General features: G+C 32.7%; 1 protein-coding gene across 2 annotated transcripts in view; it reads left to right on the top strand.

The window, feature by feature from the left end:
- Nucleotides 1–19,460, top strand: part of LOC145312094 (sodium/potassium-transporting ATPase subunit beta-like) — a 42,662-nt gene that overhangs the window by 3,025 nt on the left and 20,177 nt on the right. For both annotated transcript variants that reach the window (XM_080151229.1, XM_080151230.1), the window contains 2 exons: nucleotides 8,934–9,074; nucleotides 12,477–12,598. In XM_080151229.1, coding sequence (XP_080007355.1) covers nucleotides 8,934–9,074; nucleotides 12,477–12,598 — 263 coding nt within the window. The remainder of the gene's footprint in view (nucleotides 1–8,933; nucleotides 9,075–12,476; nucleotides 12,599–19,460) is intronic.

Below are 19,460 nucleotides of genomic sequence, written 5' to 3'. Positions count from 1 at the left end.
TTATGAATTTGTGACTACTAGTATGATTTACAGCCCAATGTCCTCTCCCTTCCTTCATTTGGTATGATATAATTGGAAGATTAGGTAACTTACAATTTCTAAGGAAAGAATTTAAGATTTAGAAAATCATCTGAGGAATTTTCTTATTTTTCTTTGAAATGGAGACAGCGTAAAGAAGCACCAAAAACATGACGTCATACAATAAAGTTGACCTATGAGAGGCCAGTATAAACTGTAATTGACCAATCATAAAATTTATATTTGCCTCTCATTGGTTATTTTATCGTATGACGTCATTTTTGGGGTGCCACTTTACGCTCTCTCTTAAAAATGTAAAAGTTAAAAATATTTTGGAATCAATTTTGTTAGAGTGCAGTGGACATGACTTGAAGGTTTGGCATTTAACCTGACATGTCTCTCTATCTATAAATAGTATCAACTATATACTATATATGTATACTAAAGTGTCCAGGGACTTTGTGATGTTGGAGTAAAGAAACCAGAACATCTTGTAATATTTTAATTCATTTTATAAGTGATATTTATCATTAAACTTTCTTGGCTTTGGTTCTTGATAGTACACAATTTATAAATCTTTAATAGCAAGAACTGCCTTAAATTCAAACATTCTCTTATTTGATCACTTAAAAACTTTATAAATCTTTATGAGTTGCTCAAACTAGCAGTGTTTAAACTTTTAAACCAATAATATTAATGTACAGAAAGTATAATTTTACTTGCCTAATTTTCTTTAAAAATCTTGCCGATGGCATATCAGAAATATTTGATAAATATAAAATTTTGGAAGGGTTCCATGTTATAATATTGCAAAATTCGTGGATTCTGAAACACACACACATACATGAGGGTCTATAAATAGAACTAGAAAGAGCATTGAGGGAAAACTTGAACATTATGTAAAGGAATTAACTAAATCTTTTATGTTAATGTTTCACTCTCAAAAGTTTTAGAAACACTAAATGAAAATAGAAAAATGACAATATTATGTTCCTTTTCTTTATAAAATTATATTTCTCATATTTATTCGAATCCGGTGGATAAGAACCGGTTCTCATCCATACAAAAAAACGAACCCAGTAATAGTGTCGGACTGATTATGACGTAACAAAAAAAATTAGCCAATGAGAGGACATTATTGACCAATGGTAAAATTCATAGTAACCTCTCATTGGCTAATTTTTTTTGTTACGTCATAATCAGTCCGACACTAATACTGGGTTCCAAAAAAACTATGTCGTATTAGCATCGTATTATATCCAGCTTTCTAAGAATATGAAAATGTACAATCATAAGATTAAAACCAGTTTTTTATACAGTGCCTTCGGCACCTCGGGGCTAACAAACTGGTTTTAATCTTATAATTGTACATTCTATATCCGCGGAAAGCTGTTTTAATAGGATGCGAGAAATATTATTCTTGAATCTTAACATTTATGATTTATTTTCAATGCAGTTTTTGTTATTTTTATAAATACTGCGTGAGTGATTGATAAAATGTGTGTGTAGGAAAATAATACCATAATAAGGGCAAAAATAGGCAAAAAATGTGGGTTTTTTTTTCATCTTTTGGGGCTTTGTCCCAAACATTTAAGACTTTTTAAAGTAATTCTATTTTGGGGAAATAATTTTTATCGTGGCCTTAGCTTAATAAGGGAAGAACGTACACCAATCTCAAAATCCTAAAATCAGTCCTTTACAAACACTATAATTTTCTGTAAGTTTATTCCATATGTTTACGAGATCTTATTATACTTATAAATCCCATTAGTTCATTACAACGGAAAATCAGAATAACTTTCAGCATTTAAAGATTAATCAAAACGATTTCTTTCTGGGGGGAAATATACACTGCAGATTTTCTTCAATATGTCAAAATTATAAAGATGAAAAAGTGCCCACACTCCCTAAAAAACACCAGGAAGTAGTAAGGATAGAAAAATGTAGGGAAAAATAACTGTTTGGCTGGAAAACTTATTAGTTTAATTTGCCTTGAAATGTTTTTATAAAATATTGTTTTTTTCATTCAAACTCACGATAAACATTAAACATACAAAAATATTATCAAATGCATTGCTAAAGTCAAGGTGTTCAAAATATTTTTTACGTTCTGCAAATGCGAGCAAGAACATAGTTTTAAAAAGAGAGGGGTAGGTTTCTGGTAGAATCCGTAAAGGTGTGTGTTTTAAGGCTTAAAAATAGTAGTAGAACGATAATATTCACTAAATATGTGTATTCTTTATTGAAAAGAACTATAGACAATTTTTTTTTTAAGTTAACATAAATTTTTATCGTTTTACTACTGTTTTTTACTTATAACACATAACCTTTACGGATTTTACCAGAAACCTACCCCTCTCTTTTTAAGTACCATTACGATTTACAGTCCAACGTCCCCTCCCTCCAAAGTTAACCCAAAGCATATTCCGTTAAGTCATTTAAATTATAACATCTTTTTGAAACTACGAAATTATATACAAACTAATTTTTCAGAGAGAGCACACCCCTCCTTAACCAAACTTTAGATTAAAAAAATTTTCCAACCATTCGGACAATTGGGCGTTCAAATAGGACCTAGTGGTAGTTAGAATCAGTTGAGAACAAAATCCCAGCCGTTCCTTCTTGCCAGATATCGCCATTTTAAGATTTTAAGTAAAATTACACTAAATATCCAAATACAAACTTAAGTCTTCTTTCATTTTTTTAGTATAATTTTAGTGAGACAGCCCAAAAACAGAGTATCTTTGCTCCTGTGGCCAAACTGACTGCCTGGAGTCCCTAACAGAGAGTGCCTTTATGTGTCAACACAAGTAGGGATTCGAACCCATTCCCAAAACTAACCAAAGTGGAATAGCTGTGTATTACAGCATGAGGTCAGTATTTTCACCACTGACAGATGGAAGGCAAGGCCTATCCTAACCAGAAACCCGATCATTCACCCACAGGCCCAAGTGGAGCACCTTGGAGGTCTGCACCACATGTTTTCTGGGGTGTTGCTCACCTGCATCCATGGATTGGGCAGGTTGCGACCTAATGGTGCCCTCAGACTCTCAGTAACCCTGCCATTTAGGCCAAGCTTAGAATAATGTCACACACCTGGTCCCGTGAAATGGGCTGTGATATGTTCGCCTGCCAATCACAGATCAGCACAGCCGCCATGGAAGGATAGCTGCAGGTGGTGGGCCGCATACCTTCACTCAAGATGCAAGTTAGCCCTATTCTGATCTTGATCCTCCAGGAGTTCATCTTGAACTATGCCCTGAGCCTGGGAGGGTTCTTTCTGAGGGAGTTGGGGACACCATAACTGTTTGACAAACCCGAGCTGATGGTATGGATCAATAGGGAGAATAGCCATGGTCGCCCCTTCTCACATTAAGCAAGTGGTCCCAGCCCTGCCAAGCCTGGGGAAGACCCAGGGCCCCTCCCACAACCAGCGACTGAAGGCAAGAAGCGCTCTAGTTGTACAATCAACTGTCTGGCCAGGGCAGCTTTCATGAAGCCACAGCCCTTGTCCCCATCAAATTTCATGAGGTCATTTTAGAGCTGACAAAGATGATCCCCTGTCAATCACAGATCAACACAGCCACCATGGAAGGATAGCTGCAAGTGGTGGGCAGCATACCTTCAATCAAGATGCAAGTTAGCACTACCCTGATCTTGATCCTCATGGAGATCATGGTGGTGTGCATATTGAACTATGCCCTGAACCTGGGAGGGTTCTCTCTAAGGGAGGTGGGGACACAGTTACTGTTTGAAACTATCCATGGTGGAATAGCTGTATATTACATTATTGGGCTCAGGCAATGCATGCCCCTCTGGATACCCTCTTAAATATGCTCCTTGTTTAAGTTTTACCGGCAGTCCCCATAGTCAGGCCCCTGCACTGGAAGTTAGGCCTGGTCTTGACCACCATCTCTCTCCTGGGGGGCCGTTTGATGCAGTCGCACCTCCTGGAGGCACATTGAACACCATGGGGGTGTAAACTAAGAATAGCCCCTGTCCAGTTTCTCCTTCTGGGGGGCCCTGGCCCCTATCTTGATGGGAATGGCCAAGAACTTCACGCTAGTTGCCACCCATATCCTGGTCATCAGTCAGCTCTGAACAGGTGCTTCATGAAAGCTGCCCTGGCCAGACAGTTGATTTTACAGCTAGAGGTCTTCTTGTCTTCAGCAGCTGGTTGTGGGAGGGGCCCTGGGCCTTCCCCAGGCTTGGCAGGGCTGGGACCACTTGCTTAATGGCTACTCTCCCTATTGATCCATACCAGCGGTGCCAGATGTACGCATTTTGCGCGTAATGTACGCATTTTTAACTTTAGGAAAATTGACTTTTATAAGTAATGTACGCATTAGCAAGTAATGTACGCCCCCTCACCCCTCTTCCCTTTCCCCCTTCCCTTTTTCCTTCCCCTCCCCCACAAATGTACACATCAAAGTCCCAATGTTCACATTTTTTGTACACATTGATCTAAAAAATATCTGGCAACTATGAATTCCATACCATCAGCTCAGGTTTGTCAAACAGTTATGGTGTCCCCAACTCCCTCAGAAAGAACCCTCCCAGGCTCAGGGCATAGTTCAAGATGAACTCCTGGAGGATCTAGATCAGAATAGGGCTAACTTGCATCTTGAGTGAAGGTATGCGGCCCACCACCTGCAGCTATCCTTCCATGGTGGCTGTGCTGATCTGTGATTGGCAGGGGAACATCTCACAGCCCATTTCATGTGGGACCAGGTGTGTGACATTATTCTAAGCTTGGGCCAAATGGCAGGGTTACTGGGAGTCTGAGGGCACCATTAGGTCTCAACCTACCCTATTCATGGATGCAGGTGAGCAACACCCCAGAAAACATGTGGTGCAGACCTCCAAGGTGCTCCACTGGGGCCTGTGGGTGAATGATCGGGTTTCTGGTTAGGATAGGCCTTGCCTTTCATCTGTCAGTGGTGAAAATACTGACCTCATGCTGTAATACACAGCTATTCCACTTTGGTTAGTTTTGGGAATGGGTTCGAATCCCTACTTGTGTTAACACATAAAGGCACTCTCTGTTAGGAGTTCCAGGCAGTCAGTTTGGCCAGAGGAGCAAAGATACTCTGTTTTGGGCTGTCTAACTAAAATTATACTAAAAAAATGAAAGAAGACTTAAGTTTGTATTTGGATATTTAGTGTAATTTTACTTAAAATCTTAAAATGGCGATATCTGGCAAGAAGGAACGGCTGGGATTTTGTTCTCAACTGATTCTAACTACCACTAGGTCCTATTTGAACGCCCAATTGTCCGAATGGTTGGAAAATTTTTTTAATCTAAAGTTCGGTTAAGGAGGGGTGTGAGAGAGAGAGAGGTGACAATGGGCTGTTTATTACAATAGTCCCCAAAGTTTTGCAATAACGGCTTCTTATTCGATGGCTTAACAAATTTGGGGACTTCAGTGAATGATTGGTTGTTTAATTAAGTTTAGTGTTCAAACATTTCAACCATTAATTATAATGTTCAGAAGGTAGAATTTTGTGTATTGTCAATGTGGATGTACGTCAATTTATCAGCCATTGTCTTATCTCTTTAGATTCCTGCTTATTTCCTTAGAAACTTTTGTATTGAAAACTTGTAAAGTATTATTGATGTAATGAGAGTACCAAGATTTCCTGGCAAACTTTTATATACCTGGCTTATATGCATCAGGGTTCTTCAGGGATAAGACAATGAATTGATGTACATACCTAATGACAATAAATAAAATAATCCTTTCTCTTCATAAATAGATATTAGATGAAAAGTTTGGACACTGATAACTAAGTTCCCAAAGCAATAAGGCATTGAAAGTGTGATTGTAAAACTAAGGGTTTAATAATAATTTTTGATAAAATGTCTCTCTCTCCCTTGCATTTTTCATCCATCTTTTAATCTAAACATAAGGAAAAAGGATAAGAGGATGAATACTCACCCCTTTTTCATGGTAAAATACTACTTCCCCATCCCTAAATTTAGAAGCAGACGAAAATCAAAAGCCGCCCAGGGCTTTTTGTAAGTCAATCATATATAATAATGTGAATAAAAAGAAAAGCGATATTTAGCAAACAGCCGTAGGCGGTCAGAATCAGCTGAATGTTCATTATGAAAAAAAATTCCCCCTTTTTAGAAATAGAAGGATTCATCTTTCATGAACAAATTTTTTTAAATAAAAATAAAATTCTATGTAATTTTTAATTAAAACATTAAAACGAAAATATCTAATCTAATTTTCTTGCCCTAAATATGGAAATAGTAAAAAGTAAAAAAATATTTTTTAAAAATAATTTTTAATCCTCCCATTTGAAAAGTAGTGTAATAGCAATAAATTTTAGCGCGGCAACAGCGCTGAGTAGGCCTCTAGGCCCACTGCATATTTTCGTCTTCTAGTTGCTTCGATTCCTCTCTTTTATTTTTTTCTCTGTGAATCTAAAATTATTTTTTTTGTCTATCTGTTGGTAACAATTAAAGACTAAAAAATGGGAATAATTGAAAGTCATAAAATTTTTTTTAATTTATCAGTATTAGTTTATTATTGTATATATGTATGTGTTTGTATTGAAGAAGATTTTTTCTTAAAAAAGAAAAAATATAAATCATTTAAACAATGAAAAAACAAAACATAAAGATTAATTTCTACATTGATATTATGATGTTTATAATTGGAAAACTTGAATGCCTTTACCCCCACCTAGCCCCCCCCCCCCTTAATACCCACTTCCCTTTGTAAGAATGCTATCCTAGAGTAGGTAGCCAAGATATCTGATGTATCTGTGAGTACTGCCAAGCACAGCTTTATTAAATTATCCAACTGCTACACCTGATTCCATGTTCATATACACAACATACAAATATCAGGGATCTAAAGGGATAAGACAATGGCCGATAAATTTATGTACATCCCCAATGATGACACACTAAATTAATCCTTTTGTATATCACAATTAGTGGTTGAAACGTTTGAACACCTTAATAAAAAAGATCAATCAAAATCCAGTAAAAGTCCCCATAGATGTTAAGCCAAAGAATAAGAAAACGATATAATAAAACTTTGGGGACTAGTGTAATAAACAGCCCATTGTCCTCCCTTTCTCTATGGACAAATATACATAAATCATTAATGGATAGATACACACTATAAAAGTACGGTCATATATACATCTGTAATTCTTCTTCTTAGTAGTGCAGCTACACTATAATTAGGATAGAGTTGTCCGTCAGTCTGTAATTCTGTCTTTTCTTAACTTAGAATGGATAGATACACACTATAAAAGTACGGTCATATATACATCTGTCTTTCTTTTTAGTAGTGAAACTACACTATAATTAGGATAGAGTTGTCCGTCAGTCTGTAATTCTGTCTTTTCTTAACTTAGAATGGATAGATACACACTATAAAAGTACGGTCATATATACATCTGTCTTTCTTTTTAGTAGTGAAACTACACTATAATTAGGATAGAGTTGTCCGTCAGTCTGTATTTCTGTCTTTTCTCAAATTAGAAGTTCGTTACCTTACAAGATTTTCTTTACAGTTAGTTAAATTTTGCTTTATTTTCTTTTTTTTTCTGTATTTTATCAACTTCCTTTTTTAAAGAGAAACTATATTTTAGCAATTTTTTTTCTGGTTTGGGTTTCTAAACGAAAATTACTAAACAAACCGATGCCATATTAAAAATATTTAGTACTAAACGTCCATCTGAAAAAATATATATTCATTTAAAGTGTAAGGGCTTGTAATATATATGTATTTAATCAAATGTTAATTGTCTTATAGAAACGCATTTAACTTTAATAATTCTTCAACAATTTATTCCATTTATGTGACAAATAAGAAATTAAATCTTTAAAAGTTCCAATCTGACTTTTAGAATAAAAGTTATCTTAATGAAATTTAGAAAGTTGAATAAAACTGATCAGAAAAGAAAATTTAATTAAACTGAGGAAGGTACTGGAGCTTAAAGAAAAATACCAGAATTCTTTTAAATTTAAGTTCTATTTATATCTAAGGAAGTTGGTTTTGTTTTTATAAAAATGATTCTTATTTGTTCTCTTTATGTTACTTAGAATCTCAATAACAGACAATAAATTAGAAAAATACCTTTAAAATTTTGAAATGCATTGTTATTATCTCTGCATTTAGGGGCAATGTCTCCACATGGAGAATCATAGACAAAGACAATATTGTCCTGTTGTGACGTCATAAATTTCGGGAAAGGAGAAGGGAAGATAGGAAGAAAATATCTTCAAAGGAGATGGGAGAAATGGGGTTCTCCTTTCCTTTTTCCTTTCTCTTTCTCAAAATATATGACGTCACAACAGGATAATATTGGCTTTGTCAGTGTCATACCCTTCTTAAGTTAGCCTAAAACCTATGCTGGACCAAAACAAGAAAATAATTGGATCATGGAAAGAAAACGAAGTTTCGGGTTTCGTCGTATTTTCACAGTAGCTTATCTCCTATTTCTAGCCTCTGCGGGGGGCTCTAACCCTGCGATGCCTATTTTCTAACACTGCGGGGAAATCATTAAAACTTACCAAATCTAAAATAACCTTTTAAAATCTACTGTGAAAATGCGACAAAACCCCAATTTCGTTTTCTTTCCATGACCCAAAAAATTTGTTTCTACGTCCTAGGGTATACGAAATCTTAGCATATCTTATACACATAAACTTCCTGTTACTAAATAAATATAATAGTGTCTCAAAGTAAGGAAAGAGGCAGAAAAAAATTGGCCTAAAACCATTCCAAGGATATAAAAAAAAAGAAATAGTCTAAAACTTTCCCCGGATGGAAAAGTGAATCTTCCATAAAAGGGAAAAATTAATCAGTTCCGTAGTTATCGAAATCTTAAGCTTCAGACAAAAATAACCTTACTACTTTATATAATAGGACTATTTTGTATTTCAGTGAAAATCGGTGTTTACTACCTGATCTACTACACATTCCTAGCTGGTTTCTTCATGGCGTGCCTCATGATTTTCTACAAAACTCTGGACATGAAACAGCCCCGCTGGCAGAACTCCAACGGCATTATTGGGGATAATCCAGGTACAGTTGTGTATTTTATAGTTATAATTGAAGTGTGAAGCTTCTCATAGTGACTTTAAAAATAACGTCATACAGGCCCACCATAGGTCAATTAAAATTTGTTCTGGCCTGTCATTGGTAATTTAGTCTGTGTATTGGCCTATCATTTGTTATTTTTATGGTATAACGTCATTTTCTAGGCTCTATAAATAGGCTTCGTGGACTGTTGGTTAATTAGGGTTTTCTGTGTGAAGGTATTTTCCAATAGGCGATTTTAGCGCCCCCCCCCCTTCATACAAAACAAACCTTTGAGGTCCTTGGCTGATCTATGAATATGCGACAAATCAATGAAATCACGAAACCTTTAAAGCAAAATTATTTATGTCTTTTGAAGTATGACCGACATACAAAGTAAATTTATACATGGAAAAATTTGTGGAGGGATTAAGTGACTCAAAAATCATCATGTGACGTCATAAAAATGAGGAAGATGAGAGGATAAGTGGGAAAGATGAGATGGATAATCCCTCATTTTTATGACGTCACATGTATGATTTTTGAGTCACTTTGTCCCTCAGCCGTCTTAAATAGCAGCAGAGTAAAAATCACATTTGTCCATAGCGTAACGGACGGACTGACGGACAAGCAAAGTGAATTATAGAGTAGTTTCGCTAATAAAAACAAATTTCGATTTTAATTTTGAATTTAAAAATTTATGTATGAAACTAATTTTGGACAGAATTTTGGCAAAAAAAATTGGTATGCATTTGGTGATAAGAAAATCTACTAATATATGTGGTTTTCAAAATGCACCTTTAACCAGCAATTTTACCAGAATATATTGAATAGATAAGAAATAGATATCGCAGATGTTCGATATTGAGTTTTGCTCACAAAAAAATTTAAATAAAAAATATTGAACCAAGATCGAATGGATTTACTTTAAAGGAAATATCTATAAATATGGCAATTGATTATTAACTTTTGTTTAAAATTTTGTATTACATACAAGATGGAGGGGTGGTTGAATAAATCCTTTACTTTTAAGTTTGTTTTTGTGGGGAGGGTTAAACCCTTTAAATAGTTATAATCCTTCCTTGGACCTATACATAGCTTTATTGTAAAGGGGGATCAAATCGGTCCAGTGAGATCCGTCGCGTTGATACACATACACAGAGCAATAACTTTTATTAGGATTACTACACAATTAGAGTAAAACACTAGAGGGAGAAAGGGTTAAATAACTGTATTTCCCCATCGCAACCACCTTGTGCAACCTTTCTATTGGGTCATTAAAAATCAAGCAATGGTGTCGCGTATATTAACACAGCCAAGTAGCAGAACATAATTTAGAAGCAGACGAAAGTGGTCTTTGAAAAGGAAGGGAGGTAGTCTGTAGTTTGTATATACATCTATACTGATTTAGTTGAGATTTAATACATACACACGTTAATATAAACTTAACAAGGATGTCAACATCCATAAACGCAAAGATTAAAAACTGTTAATGGAAGAATCATACCAAGTTTGGAATCTATAGGACAATTCTTACATAAAATATATGTTATAGACAGAATAACGGACTGACACTAAATGCTGAAAAACTTCGTCTTTTTTAATATTATTCCAGTATACTTGTTTTTACTTTCCCCATTCCCTTTTATATGGTTTGTAATAATAGGTATATGAGGTCTAAATGGTCAATAAGACACAAAAATTCGTCAAACTTAAAAGAGGATTTTTAGCAGACATACACCTTTACTTATTTTTTAGTTATATATAAGATTCATTCCAAAAATATGAAAGATATTTTTTTTTCGCTGAGCTAGCATTTATATATTTTGTAAAATTTTTCACATTATACTAGACATTCGACTCATCATGCAAATGAAATTAAATACGTCCCTTTCGTAATAAAATCTGTACACATTATAACCAATGATATGGCCAGATTGTTCATTTAATGTTTTCCTATTGGCTGATTTAGAGATTATGCATCTAGATGTTTTATGTTTATTTTGTGATATTTAATGCTAATTCAACATTTTTTAATGTGAACTCTCCAATTATTTATATTTCTAACTTTCTACCTGCTCTTACTTGTAATCTATTTTCAACTGGATTTTGTGCTTCCTTTTCATTTTTAATCAAACCAAATATATATTACTTGCGGGTATATTTTATTCTATAACTATCTTAACATAAATAAGAAAAACTTGTAAGTTTTACAAGAAGCTTTTTTACAATACCTATAAAAATGACGTTATACTGGCCAATCAATGGTCAAATGAAATGTATACTGGCCTGCCATTGGTAATTTAGTCTGTGTATTAACCTATCAATGGTAATTTGTATTTTATAACGTCTTTATTTATAGGCAAGAGCTTCGTTTTACAACAAAAAAATTTAGTGGTCCATATCCAAAAAGAGAAATTGAATAAAAAGTAAAACTTTTTTATTATTTCAATAAAAATACATTATGTTCTGAATATTTCTTTTTATTATCTTTTGTATAGAAAATATTTCTTTAGAAAATGTTTGATTTTAATAATCTTTAGAGATTCGCGCTTCACATCACACAAAAAAAACTTTTTTACTTTGTAAACAGTTGCAAAACTTTTAGATTAAATCATTTTAGTTGAAAAAGGTTTGTAGATGTACTCTTCTTTAGAAGTGCATTAACAAATATCTTCACTTTGAAGTACCGATACTTCTCTAAAATTAGTATATGTTCATTTGTCCCAGTCAACGTTAAATAATACAAATTTCCATCATGGCTTTCAAACCTAATGATATCTGCTGGATTAGAACTGGTTCTAAGTAATACTGAAAAATCATGTATCGTGTTGTATTATAGACAATTTTCCACGAATAATGAAATAAAATTAGTTTTAATGTAATGATTTTTCATTTTGATATCCGCGGAAAGCTGTCTAAAATACGATGCGACAAATAACTATTCCTTTATCTCCTGTGAAAGTTAAATTTCTTATGTTTATGTGTAGATTCTTCTAAATATAGAACATGATTTTTAAGACTACTTATTTTGTTTGTTAATTGATTTAATTATTTTAGTGGTTAGGTCCCTAGCCTCTTGGGGTATTTTATCCACAAGAGGATTATGTGCTTACCGCCCACATTTATTTCGTTTTAAATCAAACGATACCACTTGAACAGATGATCAAGACGTTTACGAGATCTTGAAGAACTTTAACACATACGCTTACAATTTACTTATTTATACTAAACTTGCAGATACGTCCCTGAAAGCCTCTAGGGGCACCCCCAAAGGAGTTACAAAACTTCCATGGATATATAAGACGCTTCATTGTAAAGAGAACCGTATAGGTTCAGCGGTTTGTGAGATCCTTAGATACAGACAAACATCCTGTTACTCTTATATAAAGCTTATTGTATTTTCAGGTGTTGGTTTCCGGCCCCTGCCCCACAACAAAGATATTGAGTCCACTCTCATCTGGTTTAGACACGGGGATGATAATGGCAGCTGGAAAACCTGGGTTGAGAGATTGGAAAAATTCCTAGAGGTAACATTTTAACTCACTTATTTTTTTAGTACTTATTGATTCGTCGGTACTAACTACTACTGTCTAAAATTTTCAATCTTTGACTGTAAGAAATAATTTTGACTGATTTAATGTATTGGTATAATATTATTACCATAAATAAAGAACATGATTATTCAGAAAAATTAAAAAACGTGTTCATGGATTGTATCTATTCCTTAGTTTTATCAGGATAGTAAAAAGACTTTTTCTAATCCTTAACTTTACACATTATGTCTCAATCTTTAGCTACTTTATTACCAAAACTTTCATACTTTGTCCTAAAAGATTTTAATTACACGTCATTTATGACACCTTGACTTTAACAAAGTATTCGATGTTTGATATGTAATATTTTTTTTTAATTGGTCCAAATTTATGCAAGGTTTTTTTGATCATTTAATTGGGGATAAATTTAGCGTTAAGTTTCATATCTCTTAAGATTTTTGAAATTATGTATAATTTAGATTTATTCAATTTATCTTTTTATAGCTGATTTTTTTCTTTTTATTGTAAAATAGGAAAATATATTATCATATTTATAAGTATTGTAAAGTCAGGGATAGAGGGAACATTTTGCTGTTTATTACACTAGTCCCCAAAGTTTTTTTGATAAAGTTTTCTTATTTGTTGGCTCAATAACTTTGGAGACTTTTAATTTGTTGGTTCATTAAGTTGAGTGTCCAAACGTATCAACCACAAATTGCAATCTACATAAAGCGTAATTTTGTATATCATTTTATGGGATATTATACATCAATTTATCGGTCACTGTCTTATCCCTTTAGATCCCTGTAGTAAAGTACAGCACAATATGAAATAATTTTCTTTTATGAAGAACAATTGTGATTGTGGGCTATTCTGGATAATATGTCAGCAAAGATAAATACAGATATTACCACGGAGGGAAGGGTACGAAGCCCAATCTGTACCACTTTTGATTCACGTGACGTCATAAAACGAGGAAGATAAGAGGAGAAGAAGGAAAGAAATCCCCTAAAAAAGAGATGTAGAATACCTCACTTTTATTACGTCACAGGAATCAAAAGTTGTGCAAAAGTGGTACAGATTGGGCTTCGTCGGGAAGGGACATTGGGCTCTTTATAACAATAGTCCCCAAAGTTTTATTATAACGTTTTCTTCGTTGAATTAACAACTTTGGAGACTTTTATAATATTTTGATTAGTTGGTTAATTAAGTGTCCAAACGTTTCAACCGCTAATTGAAGGGATAATTTTATGTATTACCACTGGGATGTACATTAATTGATCTGCCATTGTCTTATTCCTTTAGATTCCTGGATATTACTCAAGCATTTATCTACCTTTTCGTTCCAAATGGATTACATTTTCATAAAAACAAGGGTTACAACATCGTTAGTAGCGAAGAACAAATAAATTCATGCTCAAAATAACGGACAGTCACTTATAGGTTTATGTCTTGGTAGCAAAACTAACAGATATAGGTACTAAGTAAAATGTATATTGAATACTTATGGTACAATACAAATTTTGCCTTCTATTTCTATCAAACTTTCCTACTATTTCTGACGTACAGACAGACTGACATTTTGAATTATAGCTTCGCTACTAAAACTTTTTTAGATTTATTTAGTATATAACTCCTTATTAAGATATCACCTATTTAGTAATGGATTTATTATTAATAGTAATATATTACTTGGACCAGATTATCATGTTCGCTGATAAAGTGAAACTTGTAGGTAGTTGAAATAAGGACCTTACTCCCCATCAACCCCTTTAACCCATCCCATCCCCTCCTACTGTACTTAAACGAACTGACCAATAAGTGATGTTCATGTTAGCAACCTAAATTGACGGCAATTTTATCATTGTCATAATATCCATTTATTAAGTGTACTTTGAGCTTGACATGTAAAGTAGATGAATATTAAATAAAAAGTATTCTTCATTATAGATATTTATTTGTATGCTAATGTTGAGTGATAGAGAGAAAGAGAGAGGCAGGGAGGGATGGGACATTGCACAGTAAATTATATTGGACCCCAAAGATAACAAGTACTCTCATTCGTTTGGAATCTAAATTTACCCTGATTTAGTTTTTAAACCGTAATTATCTAAACTGTTTAACTTATATTTTCAATCTACATAAGGGGTAATTTTATTTCTCGTATTCATTCGAATCCGGTGGATAGGAACCGGTTCTCATCCATACGAAAAAACTATGTCTAGCATCGTATTATATCCAGTTTTCTACGAATATAGAAATGTTCAATCATAAGATTAAAACTAGTTTTTTTTAGCCGGTGCCTTCGGCACCACGGGGCTAAAAAAAACTAATTTTAATCATATACTTGTACATTCTATATCCGCGGAAAGCCGTTTATAATACGATACGAGAAATAACTATTATAGCAATTGGGAGTGTACACCAAATCATTATCCATTGTCTAATCCCTGCCTATCCCTGGAGGTAGGAGACTGTTTGATCAATGCTCAGAATTGTAAATAGAATCCCTTATTAACATTTACAGGGATATTTGCCAGGGACATTAAGGGATAAGACAATAATATATAATTTTTTAAACCAACAAAATGATGGTAAACAAAATTACCCCTTTGATAATTGAAAAATTTGGACACTGCTAGTTTGAACCGACTAATCAAAGTTTTTCAAGTACCCAAAGTTTGTAGGCCAACTAATAAGATATTGATTAAACTTTGGGTACCAACATTATATTTGTACAGTCCAATGTTCCCTTTTCTCCCTGGATATTACTCCCTTTTTTTAATATTGACTGACCAGTCAAGTTATTTACCTAAAGTTTGAAAAATAATACTTTATTGAAAAATTGTGCTATATTTATTTTATTTTATTTCAAAGTGCAATGAAAAGTAAATTAAAAACATAAAACACTAATTATTTTTTACACTTAAAATAACTTTTAATTTTTAATCGTTTAGGTAAAATATCCTTGTTAATCAGTAGTTTTGGATAAAAAACGTTTATAATTTATAAGTACTCAAACAAATGATTTATTAGAAGGAATTATTTTTAATCGTGAGCTATTTCGTAGTCCATATATTTATTTGGCAACCGCTGAAATCTACAATTTATCAAAATTTGTTATTTTCTTACTTTCAAACGGTTTGCTGAGAAAAAAAGTGTCGATCTTAAAATTAACTTTGTAGGCATCTAATCCAAGTTTCTGCAATTTTTGTAGCTTTTTTTGGTATTTCTTAAGTTTGTAATACCTAAATTACGAGATCTATACAATAGGAATATGCAAATATAAATGCATCAATCTTAAACTCAATAGACAAAAACTGAGCAAAAATTGGAATGTAATCTCGAAGATCTCCATTTTTAGGGGAAAGTACATATTCATATATGTAGACAGGTTAATAATTAGGGATCTGAAGGGATAAGACAATAGAGTATAAATTGATTTACATCTGCAACAATGATTGACAAAATTTCCCCTAATGTAGATTTTAATTATTGGTTGAAAAGTTTGGACACCTCTAGTTTGGAAGTAACCAAAGTTTTATAACTCTGGGTAACAGTGTAATTTTCAGTCCAAAGTCCCCTCCCTGCCTTCCTGTTGATCATAAAAGTTTGGGAACATCCAGATGTTTCCAGAACAAATTATTATTCATTGATTTTCTTATGCAATAATCTCTTAATAACATTATGTGGAAAACATGAAGATTTATTTATTTTCTAGATGAGAAAAAAATTAAAAAATCTATTTTGATGCATATGTATTTTTATTGCTTTGAAAAGCATGATTTCTTCAATAGCATTAAAGACTCTTAAAGTAGTTTTTTTTAACAATTTTCTATTTCCGTTTTAAATATTTCTAAAGAAACAATAAAATAAGTGATTCAATTTCCCCTCTTTTTCTGAACTTTTCTATTTTAAAAGGACAGTTATCTTTTTTAGCAGCAAAGCTACTCTATTATTACCTATTCTTATTCTGTTGGAAATGTAAAAAGCTGAAGTTGAATGAAATCAATAATTTTATTAAACTTTAAACTTCAGGTTAAACGTATCTCAAAACACCCAAGATTTATTAGGGAAAGGAGGGGATAAAAATTCTTTAAGTTGGGCAAACACTACTTTAACCCCCCCCCCCCTTTGAACGTTCCTGACGTATCTCCTTTTATTCATTATGCACAAATAAATATGTGAAGATTAATCTAAAATTAATTATCTACCATGGTCTGAATTAATAAATATAGAAAGTATAGATCTCCAATCTTTTAATTGGGCCTATAGGTGCACAGTGTAGCGATTATCCGTACATATTATTGGTTACAAAGTGTACATATTAAGGTACGAAAGAGTAGTTTTTAATTCTTCCATATAATAATTTAGCTATAAACAGTTAAATTCTCTATGATAAGTCTTAGTATTGGATTGAATCATATATAAAGGGTGAGCAAAAAAAAATGCGTACCTTTTTTAAATTGAAATTGCGCGGCTTGTGTTAATAGTAGAAAAATGTAACGCATATTGTTAGAACCGTTAGGAAGTCTATTTTTTGGAAATATAAAAATGATTCCTATGCTACGTATAGTTTAGGAGCTATGTGGTAAAATGTCCCAACTGGCTTAAAACTTGACTTGCGAGTAAATAATTAAAGATTAAATTAAAGGGTATGCAAATAAAAATATGTACATTTTTAAAATTCTAATTGCTCAGCTTGTGTTAATAGTAGAAAAACGTTATGCATACCATTAGAACCGCTATGAAGTCTATTTTTTGGAAATATAAAAACGATTCATGTGCTACGTGTAATTTATGAGCTATGTGGTAAAATGTCCCAACTGACTTAAAACTTGACTTGCGAGTAAATCATTAAAGATTAAGTTTTTCCACTTTTCTCACATTTATCAATACAGCTCCTAAACTAAAAATAGCACAAAAATCGTACTTATATTTCCATAAAATAGAGCTTATGACGGTTCTAACGATATACATAGCATTTTTCTACTATTCACACAAGCTGAGCAGTTTGAATTTTAAAAATGTCCGCATTTTTACACACACTTTTTTTATCCTTAATGATTTACTCTCAATTCCAGTTTTAAGTCAGTTGGGACATTCTTTTACGTAGCTCCTAAACTATAAGATGCACAGTAATGGTTCTTATATTTCCAAAAAATAGACTTCATAGTGGTTCTAACGATATGCATAACATTTTTCTACTATTAACACAAGCCGCGCAATCTCAACTTTAAAAAGGTACATATTTTTTTGTATGCTTTAATCTTTAATGATTTACTCGCAAGTCAAGTTTTAAGCCAGTTGGGACATTTTACCACATAGCTCCTAAGCTATACGTAGCACAGGAATCGTTTTTATATTTCCAAAAAATAGATTTCCTAACGGTTCTAACGATATGCGTTACATTTTTTTACTATTAACACAAGCCGCGCAATTTCAATTTTAAAAAGGTACGCATTTTTTTTTGCTCACCCTTTAACTAAATGTAAACAAAATTTTGGTCTTCTAGATCTGTTTGATCATCTAGTGTAATAAATCTATTTCAGAACCCTTTTATGTTTGCTCGCTTTAGTGTGAAGTAGATGATTAATATCTAGATAGATATTATCATGTATTTAAAGATGCATTAAAATAATAAAATAAATAAAATATAAAAGAAATAAGATAAAATTTTAGCATAAAGTACAATTGTAATATGTGAATTAGTAATTTTAATCGTATTACCTATTCATGGTAGTGTGAAAAGAATTAAAACTTTGGGGACTTTATTTACCTAATATCTTCTTATATAATATATATGCGTTCAACGTCTATACTATTTAGCAGCCTGGAATCGGAATAGAACCTGCTACCTTCTTAAAAAGAGGTCTACTATTAAAACTTTGTGAAAGAATATTATGAAGAGTACTAAAAATACACCTCATAGGCCTTTTAAAAAGATCTTTATAATGAAATATTTTTAAGGGTACTTATTCTGTTCTAGGCAAATTAGATATATTTTCATTGCCACTTATTTTCTTATCAAGGATCTTACGGTATATATTATAAGATAATGTAGTTTTAAAACTTTTGGCTCCTGTATTATTTGCAGACCAATATCCCCTTCCATCCTGGTTCTGTTGCAAGATGGTTGTAAAAACATAGGCGGCCAAATAAACATAAAAGAGCAATAACACCGCAAAATTTGATTAAATTGCACCAAAACTTGTATCTCAAGATACGCATTTTCTTTTTAGTACTTTTTACCAGAGAGTAGAAAGTGCTTTCATCTAATTGAAATTTTGGGTAATAGGCACAGAAAATAACATGCTAACAAAATAGTGATAAAAAAAGAAATAGTAAAAGTTTAAATTTTGCATAAAATTGCTAAATAAGTCATGTTTCATAAATTTTTAATCAATTTATGAATTTTAAAATTTAGTCCTACCAGTTATCACCAGTAGATATTGGACTGTAAATCATACAAGTCCCCAAAACTTTTTATAAAAATCTTCATTGAGTTTTCTAACTTTTCCATCAATATTTTTGGTAAAGAAGTGGCTATTTTGTTTCTAATAATTAGATTAGCATCCATTTATCGCATAATACCTCTGACAATTTTAGTAGTTATCGATCTTATTTGGACGGTTGTACGGACATATCTTACTTAGAAAAGCAACGCTTAAATTATTGCAGAAATGTACTAGTATATCAATCTAATACATTTGTAAAGTACAGTAATCAAAATTGTTTTTAAGGTTATAACGATTAAATATTAATATACAAATATCGATATATTATTACTTGGATGTTGCACCAGATTTTCTTGTTCTGCAATAAAGTGATACTCACAGCCTGCTAAAATAACGAA

This window comes from Acartia tonsa, chromosome 2 (assembly GCF_053477335.1).
Source record: "Acartia tonsa isolate MP-2025a chromosome 2, ASM5347733v1, whole genome shotgun sequence".
NCBI lineage: Eukaryota > Metazoa > Arthropoda > Copepoda > Calanoida > Acartiidae > Acartia > Acartia tonsa.
The sequence above is the reverse complement of the archived record's forward strand: the minus strand, read 5'-3'. Positions and strand labels throughout refer to the sequence as shown.